The sequence below is a fragment of the Scyliorhinus canicula genome, chromosome 19 (genome assembly GCF_902713615.1).
Source record: "Scyliorhinus canicula chromosome 19, sScyCan1.1, whole genome shotgun sequence".
NCBI lineage: Eukaryota > Metazoa > Chordata > Chondrichthyes > Carcharhiniformes > Scyliorhinidae > Scyliorhinus > Scyliorhinus canicula.
In genome coordinates, this window is record NC_052164.1 from 42,535,771 (window position 1) to 42,547,784 (window position 12,014).

General features: G+C 43.0%; 1 protein-coding gene across 3 annotated transcripts in view; it reads left to right on the plus strand.

Annotated features, from left to right (window-relative positions):
* The first annotated feature begins 550 nt into the window (after positions 1 to 550).
* myo1d (myosin 1D) overlaps positions 551 to 12,014 on the plus strand; it is a 711,487-nt gene continuing 700,023 nt past the window's right edge. For all 3 annotated transcript variants that reach the window (XM_038778976.1, XM_038778977.1, XM_038778978.1), the window contains exon 1: positions 551 to 971. In XM_038778976.1, the coding sequence (XP_038634904.1) occupies positions 877 to 971 (95 nt within the window). In that variant the 5' untranslated portion in view covers positions 551 to 876. The remainder of the gene's footprint in view (positions 972 to 12,014) is intronic.

Sequence of the window (12,014 nt, forward strand, 5' to 3'; positions counted from 1 at the left end):
TGTACAAGATTATGAGGGGAAAAGATAGAGTGGACAGGATAAAATTATTTATTTCTCTTGGTTGAGAATTCTAGAACCAGGGGACATGGATTCAAGGTAAGAGGCAGAAGGTGTAGAGGATAATGAGGAAAAATTTTTTTGCACAGAGGGTAATGAGTTTCTGGAATTTACTACCCGGGTTGTTGGTGGAGGCAGAGACCCTAAACTCTTTTAAAAAGTACCTGGACCTGCACCTTAAGTGCTCTAAGCTACAGGGCTGTGGGCCGGGTGTAGGAAGGTGGCATTAGGAAGGACACCTGGGTGTCCTCGGGCCAACATGGACAAGATGGGCCAAATGGCCTCCTTCTGTGCTGTAACCTTTTGTGCAGTTCTATGATCACTGGCTCTCAGGACTGCCTTACCTGAGGGAAAGGTGCAGGGGGCGGGTTCACGAGGGAAATAAGCCCCGCCCACCAGCCGCACGATGGCGCGCGCCCAGTCCTGACTGTCCCCGCATGCGCGCTCCTCCCCCTCCAGGTGGCGCGCTTAGGGGTCGGGAGCGCGCCCGCGCTGACAGTCTCGCCCAGGTGAGGTGCGGCTGCGGAGAGTTAGCAGCAGTAGCTGGAGAGAGAGAGAGAGAGAGAGGAAGGAGGTGCCAGTGGAGAGAAGGGAAAATACTCGAGTAACCCGGACAGAAACTCTGCCGACACAACGATCATCATTGCACTGAGCGAGAAGAGGGTGGAAGAAAACAGATCACTGCAGGATTTGGAGGAAACCTGTGGGAAAAGTTTGAGGCGGAGGAGGAGAAGAAGAAGCAAGAGTCGCAGTTTCGGATAAAGAAAGTCTTTTTCTCCTTCTTTCTCTCTCTGCCGGTCCAGAGAGACACGGGGAACCATGGCGGAGCAGGAAAGCCTGGAGTTCGGGAAGGCAGACTTTGTCCTCCTGGATACAGTCAACATGTCTGAATTCATGGCAAACCTGAAACTGAGGTAAGAGAGGCTGAGGGGATAGGAGACACACACACACACACACAACTCACACTGCAGGGCGGGGGGAGAGATTTGGAGAAGAAGGGAACTGAATGGGAGAATTTAAAGAAAGGGAAAAGGATTTTGGGGATGTTTATGTTGGACCAAGTACAGTTTGTCCTCACAAACACGCTCGTGTTTCAGTTAGAAAAACAAGAGAAAACCCACAATAAGTGGACCGGTTCTGGGTGTGGATGGACAGGACGGTTGCCTGGGAGTACCTGCTCATTTACCCCTGGGTGGACTGAAACTTCTGTCCTGACTGGATGGTCTCGTGTAGCACTGGTGATGCTAACTTTATCTGGGGTGATGTGGAAATACCAGCATTGGACTGGGGTGAGCACTGTAAGAAGTCTTACAACACCAGGTTAAAGTCCAACAGGTTTGTTTCGAATCACTAGCTTTCGGAGCACTGCTCCTTCCTCAGGTGACTGAAGAAGTAGGTTCCAGAAACATGTATATAGACAAAGTCAAAAATGCAAGAGGATACTTTGAATGTGAGTCTTTGCAGGTAATTAAGTCTTTACAGGTCCAAATGGAGCAACTGGAGAGAGGGCTAATCAGGTCAGAGGTGTGAATTGTCTCAAGCCAGGACAGTTGGTAGGATTTCGCAAGCCCAGGCCAGGTGGTGTGGGGTGAATGTAATGCGACATGAATCCAAGGTCCCGATTGAGGCCATACTCGTGTGTGGTTCTGGGTGGGGATGGACAGGAAGGTTCCTGGGAGTACCTGCTCATTTACTTCTGGGTGGACTGAAACTTCTGTCCTGACTGGATGGATGTGTGTGGCACTGGCGATGCTAACTTTATCTGGGGTGTTCAGGTGTTATAAAAACTTATACTTGTCAAGTGTTGCTTTCTGTTTCATTCATTGAAAATTACCTGTATAGAGGTATGTTGCAACATAATGTAGAACATTGTATCGCAATAGGTAACTTACTGCGATTATATTTAATTTTATGGCAGCTGGCTACTTTCTCAATTGCCCCTTTAATGTAGTGATAATGGGTAGTGACATGGGGATATGTTTCTGGTTTATTCTCCCTCAACTTCCAATTTTTTTTGTTATGGGCTATCCTTTCCACTTTAGTAAAGTACGTGCACATACTCTTTTTCTCTCTCTCATATATGAATGAGTGTCTTGGTGAATTGCAATTCCAAACTTTTTTTTTTATAACCCAGAGTTTTCATGATCTCTTGACCTGAAAGATTAGTGGAAGCAGATAACTTTCAAAATGGAATTGGATATATACTTAAGAAAATACTGACAGGACTATAGAGAAAGCCAGGAAAATAGGACTAAATGGTATCCATTTCACAGAATCAGCATAGGCACATTGTCCGAATGGCAGCATTGTGCGTTGTATGATTCTCTGGAAATGGTTTATAGGTGGTAGTCTTGGAACTGAACCCCAAGATCAGGTGATTATTTGAAGATAGTGTCCGCTTACATTCTGAACAATGGAAGGGTGAGGATTCAACATTTTGTGATTATCACTGTGTCAAGGCACAATCCCAGTTAACTCTTATTTTCTTATGTCTTAACTATTAATTATATTGCACCACAAATGGTTGATTGTATTCATTCTGGCAGTCACATTTTGCTGTGTGCCTTTGTGTTATGCGGCTCGGAGAAAGATTTCTTCAACAAACTAGTACATTGTCCTTCAGTGTAGTATTTTGGTAGGCCTTTGTCTGTATAGTCAATCTATATTATAAAGTCAAAAAATGGCATTGCCATAATAGTAATAGTAACATAATAGTAATTGCACTTCAAGATAGCTTGTATGCTAAGTGCTTTGAGATGTTTCTGAGAAATATGGAATCATTTCTTTCTTTACTGTTCTAAATTAACTTTGGTTTAGGCAGCCTGTTATCCAGGTGCTGACTCCTGGTGTAAAACTTGTTTTTTGTAGCCCAGCAGCAGGCTATTAGACCCAGTCTTACCTAAGAGTGTACTGCCAGGCTATGGAAAGCAGATTTAACAGTGTAAACGTCAGGAGCTGGTTTATGGATGATGAACTCCTGGAATCCAAGTTAAAATAACAGTAGGAGAATGCCGCCAGTGATTGAGGGTTGGACTCACTTCACTTACCCCAGCAAAGGCTATTGACCAATTGCCCACTGCCAATGTGAAAGTGGGAGAGAGCAACTAAAATGTTGCCCTCTTGTGATGTGGACTAAAGTACCAGATACATAAACTGCTTCGTTATATAGCGTTGCAAAGATTTTGCCCCTGAAAATCTGAGAACTCTAGTTGAGATGCGATTCAGCTTTGCATGTCAATTTGGCTCCCAATGACATCATTTGGGAGCTATTTTGGAGGAGATGTCTGACTGACTACTTGCAGTCAAAATAACTTTTGATCACTGAACCATTCTTAATTACTGTATCTTGGTGGATGAGAATTTCACTCCCCATGTTACTTCCCAGACTGAATCACATCATTAACACAGGTCTATTACAAAGTCGAGCAGGGAGTTATTATATTTAGTCACTTCATTTATTACGTTAAAAATGTGGTATGATGAATCAGTTAAGAAATATTTAGTCCTCATGCCTGTGTATGTCGTTGTTAGAAAATCATTTTACCAAGGCGAGCTGTGTTCAGTTTCATCCTTATTGAACTTGCATGCTGACTAACTACTGACTAATGACCCTCCGATAACATGGGCACACACTGAATTTAATTTTTGCTCTTTGGTCAGTGAACTCAGTACATATCTGGAATCAAACCTGGAACCTATGGTCTGTATGGGTCAGTGACACATCGTCTTTATAAACTGAACCATTAGAAGACTATCTTCACTTCAGTTTGAAGGTCTTGCCCAGTGTTATGAACTCCCCCACCCCCAACTACCTGCCCCATACTAATAGCAAAAGGGGAAATATGCTGCTTATATATTTCTAGGAAAAGGCTGCAGAAAACTTGCAGGGAAAGTTTGTGTGGCATGAATTCTTGAACTATTTCTGTTTTTCAGTTGAACCTTTTAGTTTGGGCTGTGAGTGAATTGCAGTTTTGACTCTTTCCGTTTAAATTGTGCAAAGCATATTTTACAAGATGGTTCAACTTTTGAATGTCATTCAACATTTTAGTTGTGTTTTGAATGGGTTTCAAGGTTGACTGCTTTTGGTGCTAATCCCCTGTGTGAATTTAATAGGCAGTGCTACTTAATGCTGGGTAAATTGACACGTGGAACAATGTTTTGATACTGCTAATGAACTAAGTTGTTGCTTGTGCAGGAGAGTAACCTGTACTAGACGGTAATGACTTGTGCTATCTGTTGTTCTAAATAGTCTTTTGTTCTGCATTTGTATTATGCTCATCCCACTCCCTTATCTTCTCTCTGTAGATTTCCAAAGAAGTGTTAGAGCAATTAAGTTCTTTACTTACCAGAATACAGTAGCTCGTGCCATAAAAGGGATGTGTGGCTTGTCTTCCTCAATGGTCCATTGCTCCAAAGAAATGGTTCTATTGCAGGTACACTCCACATTTCTGGAGAAGTTGGATTCAGAAGGCACGGCCAGGAATGCAGAGCGCCGGCATGCCATATTTGCCACTCTTGGAGGATTTGGGCCAATGGTTCTGCTGAAAGGTTGTGTGATGGTACATCACCCTCCAGTTTCTCAGTGGCCAGGGTTATGTAGGTTTAGGCATATATGACTGTAGGGCAGTCGAGCACGCTCACTACTTTATAGATTACTCTGCAGCCATGTTTAAAAACATTTTAACAGAGTACAAACTTTGCTTTAATATAAAATAAAACTCAGTATTTGTGGCGAGAAAAACAATTTTTATATTGCTACCAGTGGTAAGATGGAAACAGTGGGATGCGCAGGCGCCAGAATTGGATGACCAAATGATACAGGATAGAGGTTGTAGGAGTAGGATAATATAGCAATAATCTTTATTAGTGTCACAAGTAGGCTTACACTGCAATGAAGTTACTGTAAAAATCCCCGAGTCGCCACATTCCGGCGCCTGTTCGGGTACACTGAGTAGGAATTCAGATTGTCCAAATCACCTAACAAGCACATCTTTCGGGACTTGTGGGAGGAAACCGGAGCACCCAGAGGAAACCCACACAGACACGGGGAGAACGTGCAGACTCCATATAGACAATGATCCAAGCCGGGAATTGAACCTGGGTCCCTGGTGCTGTGAAGCAATAGTGATAACTACTGTGCTACCATAATGTGAAGCCATGCAGGGATTTGATGACAAAAAGGAGAATTGCAGGTTTGAGGTGAAATGAGCGATGGATAGTCCGGTTTATCGTAAGCAAAACCTACCTAGCACTGTTCAAATCTTGAAGCATCCCAAACTGCTTTACTGCTACTGAAGTGCTTTTCCCGTACCAGCCTCCCCGAACAGGCGCCGGAATGTGGCGACTAGGGGCTTTTCACAGTAACTTCATTTGAAGCCTACTTGTGACAATAAGCGATTTTCATTTTTTCATTTCATTCAATTGCAGTTATGTTGAAATGTAGGCAATGAGGCAGCTATTTTGTGCACAGCAAGGTTCCAGAGCAGCAATGTGATCACGGCCAGATCTTTCACTTATGTTGATTGAGGAAAGAAATATTGACCATGATATCAGGGAATAGTCCTCAGGTCCTCTTTGAAATAATGCAACATGATTTGTAACATCCACTTGAGTGGGCAAGTGGGGTCTTGGTTTAATGTCTCTTCCAAAAGATTTCTGACAGTGCAGCACTTCCTCAATACTGAGTTTGATCGGCATGGATTTTTGTTTTGAGTCTCTGGTGTGTAGCATGAACTCTAGACTCACTGACTTATTGGAGAGTGATTCACCGAACCATGGCTGACACTTTACTATTTTATTATTATTTATCTGAACCATGCCGTGTATATGGAAGTCAGCTTTAAAGAGCAGATGGCAATTGAGGTGCTACGATATTCTGAATGCTGCTGGGTAGGCAGAGCAGGATGTCTGAGATTAGGATAGAATTTAATGCCTTCCCCAGAGGTGCACTTGAGGTAACTAATCTAGATGATGTGTGGAGATGGAGACCTTATCGGCTTACCATTTCGACTCTGATCAGGCACTGAGTTTGTTTGAAGGGAGGTGCCCCCCCCCCCCCCCCCCCAGGTTCCTGAAATCAGCAAGCAACACTGAGATGTTTGCTTTTTGGGCCTTCCTGCATGATGTGCCTCCCAGTGATAATCAAATGGGGCCAGTGGCCAGTAATTGGCAGTGGGGCAGGAATAGTCTTCTCTCCAGGACTTAATTAGATCAGAGGCAGGAAGATGGGTAGAGTGCTGGCTGAAGAGCATTCAATCGGGCAGAGGATGGGGGAACAGTCCAAACTTCCCCGTGTTTCCCATAGCCTACCCTGCCTTAGAAAGCTTCTGCAAACCAATCTCTGTTCATCAAACTCTTCTCCTTGTTCCTTCTTTGGGCTGAGTCGGTCTCTTTTGTGAAGTGCCTCCAGATGTTTCAGTAAGTTTCAGCCCATATGAGTGCATGTTGTCCATATGCACGCACACTTCTGGCAGGTAAATAGAGTAGCAACCTGCAGCTAGAACCCCGACTAATTCCATTCCCTCCACACTATTCCAGGGGTGCTTGAGAGTGACAGACTGAATTAAGACCATAAATTGAACCCACACCTCTCCTATGCTTGCCATGTTGAGTAGCAACTTTACAATTTCACTGATTAGGAGAGCCAGACACATTATTAATTCATGAAAACATGTTAACATAGTAATATGAATCTGCAAGTCAGCATTGCAAATGTTTTTAAGCAAGTTGTTGTAAACACTAATAAGGTCTAAGGAAGTTGTTTCATCTTATTGTTCAGCGTTTTTCAGTTTATGGGAGACAGCATGAAGATACAATCTGAAATTCCTCGAGTGAATTATAAGCAAAATGTGAACTTCTGCTTCTACTGATACAAGCTCAGGCAAAAAAGCATGGTCTCTCCTTGCATTGAGTTACACAACTTTGGGGAATTATGTATGTGGGAAGTAATGCCAAACAGAAAATTAATGTAAACAATTCAAGGTTCTTTTTATGGGGCAAAGTTTCAAATTATGATATAACTGATCAAGATCTTTCCCAAATGCCCCACATTTGACCAGTAAAATACTACAGCAATATTTTTGGATCGAGATAAGATCAATTAAAACATTGTTGAGCACAAAGTTTGAGGGAGTGCCTTGTGAATAATTTGCCAACTATGACAAACAGTCAGGACTGTGCTGAGTTAATGTACTCAGGATTATTCATGTATGCTCTTTGTGGGTCAGTCTGTGCTTCTTGTATTGAGATATGCCATCTTCAATACCTGTCCACCTCTTATTGCTGCAGTAATTTGTATACCAAACAAAGTATTTGTTATGAAAAGATAAATTGGGCTTCTAGTTTATATTAGGTGATAAGTTGTACAAGAAAATACTCTGGTTGAGTGCTTTTTGAACCACAAGTATAGCTTAAGCATTTTATGTATTTTAGTAAAACCTCAAGAGGCTTTAGAGAACATTGTTATGAAACTGGAATTGACCATGGACAGGACCTTGCAATTATACATGACCTTCCTAGGAAGCAGTATTGACTCAGCTTCTACTGTTATCACTTTTACAAAAAAATACACTGAATCCGAATGTTAAGATCATTCGGCATGAATCCATCAAAATGAAGTCCCTCCTGCACTTCCACTTTGCCTGGAATGCTGGAGGTTGTATTGAATGTTGTCAGAGTTCACATTTGCACAAAGTTTAACTCGGGTTCGAGTCAGCCAGCCAAAGGCATTGGATGATTGCTAGAGTTTTGTGCCAAGAAATAGATGTAGCTTATGTGCAATTTTGCAAATGGTTCTTGATCACAGCCATGTTTCAAAGCAAATACCTAAAGCAGGAGATAAATTAAGTTTTTTTTTCAGAGATAAAGACATACTACGCATGCAAGAAATCTGAAATCAAAATAGGAATTCAGCGCCTGAAATGAGGCGGAACAATTTAGTATTTCACACTGAACCCCTTAGTGCCGTTCATTCGTGCTGTATAGTGTAATTAGAAAGAAATTCTGCAGATGCTGGAAATCTGAAATAAAAACAGAAAATGCTGGATAAACTCAGCAGGCCTGGCAGCATCTGTGGGGAGAAACAGAGTTAATATTTTAGACCAAAATGTAGAAAGATGAATTAGCTTGTCAGCTTTTAGATGCTGATAGGTGTGTGCTCTCTATTTTTAATAACTGTTTTTGGTGACTATCTTGTGAGTAGTTCAAACCAAAGTTGTTACAGATTTGGATATGTGTCAATTACTCTTGGTATTTGGGACCTCTAGAGAATAGAACAATTAACTTGAAACATGAGGGAAGAAGAAGCTTGGCAAAATATTAACTGTGCAAAAGTACAAGGTTATATGGCATAAACAGGAAATATTTGAACAGCAATTGAAGGCAATATCTAATCTTTAGATTTAAAATATTGTAAAATGGTTGACCATTGCCCTTGTGTTTTATGTAATCTTATCCGCTCAACACAATAGCAGCTTCTTGCTTCCCATCCTTTCATATCTTGTACCCTTTTATGGTATTGGCTGGGGTAAACAATCAGGGACCTTTATGACAAATGTTTCACTGAAATTGCACTTGATATCTGGTGGGAATCTTCATAATTCTACTTATGGTAGATCATCTGAGGATCAACTGCTTAAAAGGTTTTTGATGGATTATTGGTCGGAGTGGGGAAAATCGGGTGCAGGAAAATAATTAAGGAGACGGAAAGAAAGATTGAATAATTAGAGAGCAAAGAGGCAGAAAGAAAAAGCAAAGTTTTTTTTAATTCAACATTTTAATTTTTTTTAAAGAGGATTAGGAATGAGACATCATAGTTTACGTTATCCTCCTTCTGAGCTGGAGAGACTGAGTAAAAATACAGGAACATAAATTTCCTCAGCAAACAGGTAGTTAGTTGTGCTGTTCAGTAGAACTATGCTAAATCCTTTTACTTGACAACTGACAGCAAAACTGGTCTTTGTAATCAGTTCCATTGTTGCCCTCGACTAGCCTGGGGCGAGCCGTTCTAGCAAATTGCCTACAGTACCCCATTGAGAGCGTCACACCTGGTCTTCAGGGGATTTGGTTGTAGTGGTTAATATGGTGATGTTCTTTCATCTCTGGAACGTAGGCTGAACTGAAACCCAGACTGTGATGAGTTTAATTGCATGATAGTCAGTTTGAATTGTTTAATGGTATGCCATACAATTTCCCCTTTATAGGATGTTTGGGCTTGCTAATGGATACTATCTTTGAAGACCCAGAAAATTGTGCAGAAGTTGTCCTAAAAATTTTAATTTCAGAACTTTAAATGTTCACTAAGCTCTTACAATGGGGCAGGAAAATTGTCTTGCATACAAGCATACTGTTGGGAAACACATGATAGTGCATATCATCCATAAGTCCTGCTGTTTCTCAAATTATGCAATAAATGTGATTGGAAAAGTATATTTAAACCCCTGTGGACTGATTCAATCTCCATTATTTTCTTATTTCTAGCCTGTGTACTCTGTGTTTATAAAATTATTGTGCTTTTGGGCAAACATGGTTATTAATTTTAACCTGGATATAACTATCTGACGGTATAGTGTTGCCTTTAGAAATAAACAAGCGAGAATTGGAGTAGTTGATCTCCAGGGTTTGTTAGTTTTGTGACATGCTAGCCTATTGAAGTTGTGTGGAAAAGTATAAGTCCTGGTTCACTGAATGTTCAGTCTGTTGAAGTTAATTTTTCTTCCAACACAACTTATCTTGTGTTTGGCTGTTTAGCACAGGGCTAAATCGCTGGCTTTGAAAGCAGACCAAGCAGGCCAGCAGCACGGTTCGATTCCCGTAACAGCCTTCCCGAACAGGTGCCGGAATGTGGCGACTAGGGGCTTTTCACAGTAACTTCATTGAAGCCTACTCGTGACAATAAGCGATTTTCATTTCATTTCATTGTATAACCGAACCTGTTTTAAACACAGGCTTTACTATTCAGTATTGACTAAATGCATAGAAAAACCCAATGTCCCTTAATAATAATATAGGTGATTGGGGCCTGGTCGAACAGGTTTTAAGGGGCCTGTGAAGTGTGAAAGGTGGGGGGGGAGGGGATCGTTACTGGGAGAGGTGTTTTCAAGACGAAGTGGATGAGGGAATTCTTAGAGGCAGGGAGGGGTTCGATTGCAACAAAGGGACAGGTGGGGTGGGGTTGGGATGATTGGCAGGACGCGGAGCTTTGAGGATGGTGGGTAGGAGGGGCGGGGGGAGGGGGGGGGTTGGTGAGACACCCCCGGTAGAATGGTAACATGTATTGTGAGGGGATTGTGAGAATCGGTGAAGAGGTCGAGGGTATTTACGCACTTGAAGAGCCTAAAGCAGGGGTGGGCAAACTACGGCCCGCGGGCCGCATGCGGCCCGCCAAAGGTATTTCTGCGGCCCACCAAGTCATTTAAAAAAAAAAAAAAAAATTTTGTTTTTTAATTTTCTTTTTTTTTTTAAATTTTTTTTAAGGTTAATGGGGGGGGCTGTTGGGTTACTTACTGTTATAGGGTGGATACGTTGACTTGAGTAGGATGATCATTGCTCGGCACAACGTCGAGGGCCGAAGGGCCTGTTCTGTGCTGTACTGTTCTATGTTCTATATGAGGCGCTCAGAATCATAACCGGGTGAAGTAATTATTTTACTTAATATACTATGCAGCCCTTTGTGAATTGTGAATTTCTGAATGTGGCCCTTGCACGGAAAAGTTTGCCCACCCCTGGCCTAAAGGTTGATGTGGCGATGCAGCAGGACACCCAGCTGAGGGTGAAGGATCAGGTGAGGCTCAGGAAGGGCTGGGTGAGTCAGGTACTCCAGTCTGTGTTCGATAGTAGGGATGGATGTGGGGTTGTTGGGGGGGCTGAAGTTTTTGTGATAAGATTGGGAAGGTGATTGAGGAATATGCTGGAATCAGTTTTACAGGTGAAGTTTCGCAGGTGGTGGTGTGGGAGGTCCTGAAGGCACTAGCTAGGGGAGAGACGAAGTTGGAAAGGGAGGAGTACCAAAAGTTGATAGAGGGGATGTTGGAGGAGGACAGGAGGTAGGCGGGGGATGCGGACCTGACCCTTCTGGACAAGAGGAAGGAGCTACAGGCAAAGATTGACTGGTTGTCTACAGGGAAGACGGTGCCCCAACTGAGACAGGTGACGGGAGCAGTTTCTGAATATGGGGAGAAGTATGGTGTTTGGCCAACTCCGGAGGGAGGTGGCGGCGAGGAGCATAGTCCAGGTGCAGGATATGAATGAGAAATTGGTGATGGCTCCGGAGCAGATTAATCAAGTTTTTGATTACTTTTATGAGAAGTTGTATAGGTCGGAGCCGCTGGGAGAGGAGCGAGAGATTAGGGAGTTTCTAGACAGTTTGGAGTATCCAAGGTTGGGGGAGGAAGAGAGGGCTGGGCTGGAGGGGCCGGTGAGGGAACAGGAGGTAAATGAGGCAATTGCGAGGATGCAGTAAGGGAAGGCGGCATGGCAGGGCGGGTTCCCAATGGAGTATTATGAGAAGTTTAAGGACAATTTGGTGCCACTGATAGTGGGAATGTTTGAGGAGATGATAGGTAGGGGGATATTACCACAAACATTCGGACAGGCTTCGATTTCTCTGCTGTTACAAAAGGACAAGGACCCAGGAGTGTGGATCACATAGGCCAATAACCTTATTAAGTGTGGATGCCATGTTATTGGCCAAGGTGCTGGTGGCAAGGTTGGAGGTGTGACTCCTGAAGGTGATGGGCGAGGATCAAACAGGGTTTGTGAAGGGAAGGTGGGCGTTTACGAATGGTAGAAGATTTTAAATGTGATCATGACTGACCGATGAGGAGCCAGAGGTGGTGGTGGCGCTAGATGCGGAGAAGGCGTTCAACTGGGTAGAGTTGGGGGTGCTTGATGGCGGTCCTGGAGAGATTTGGGATTGGGCTGAGGTTCACGGCAGGGTACGGCTTCTCTTGGGAACCGAT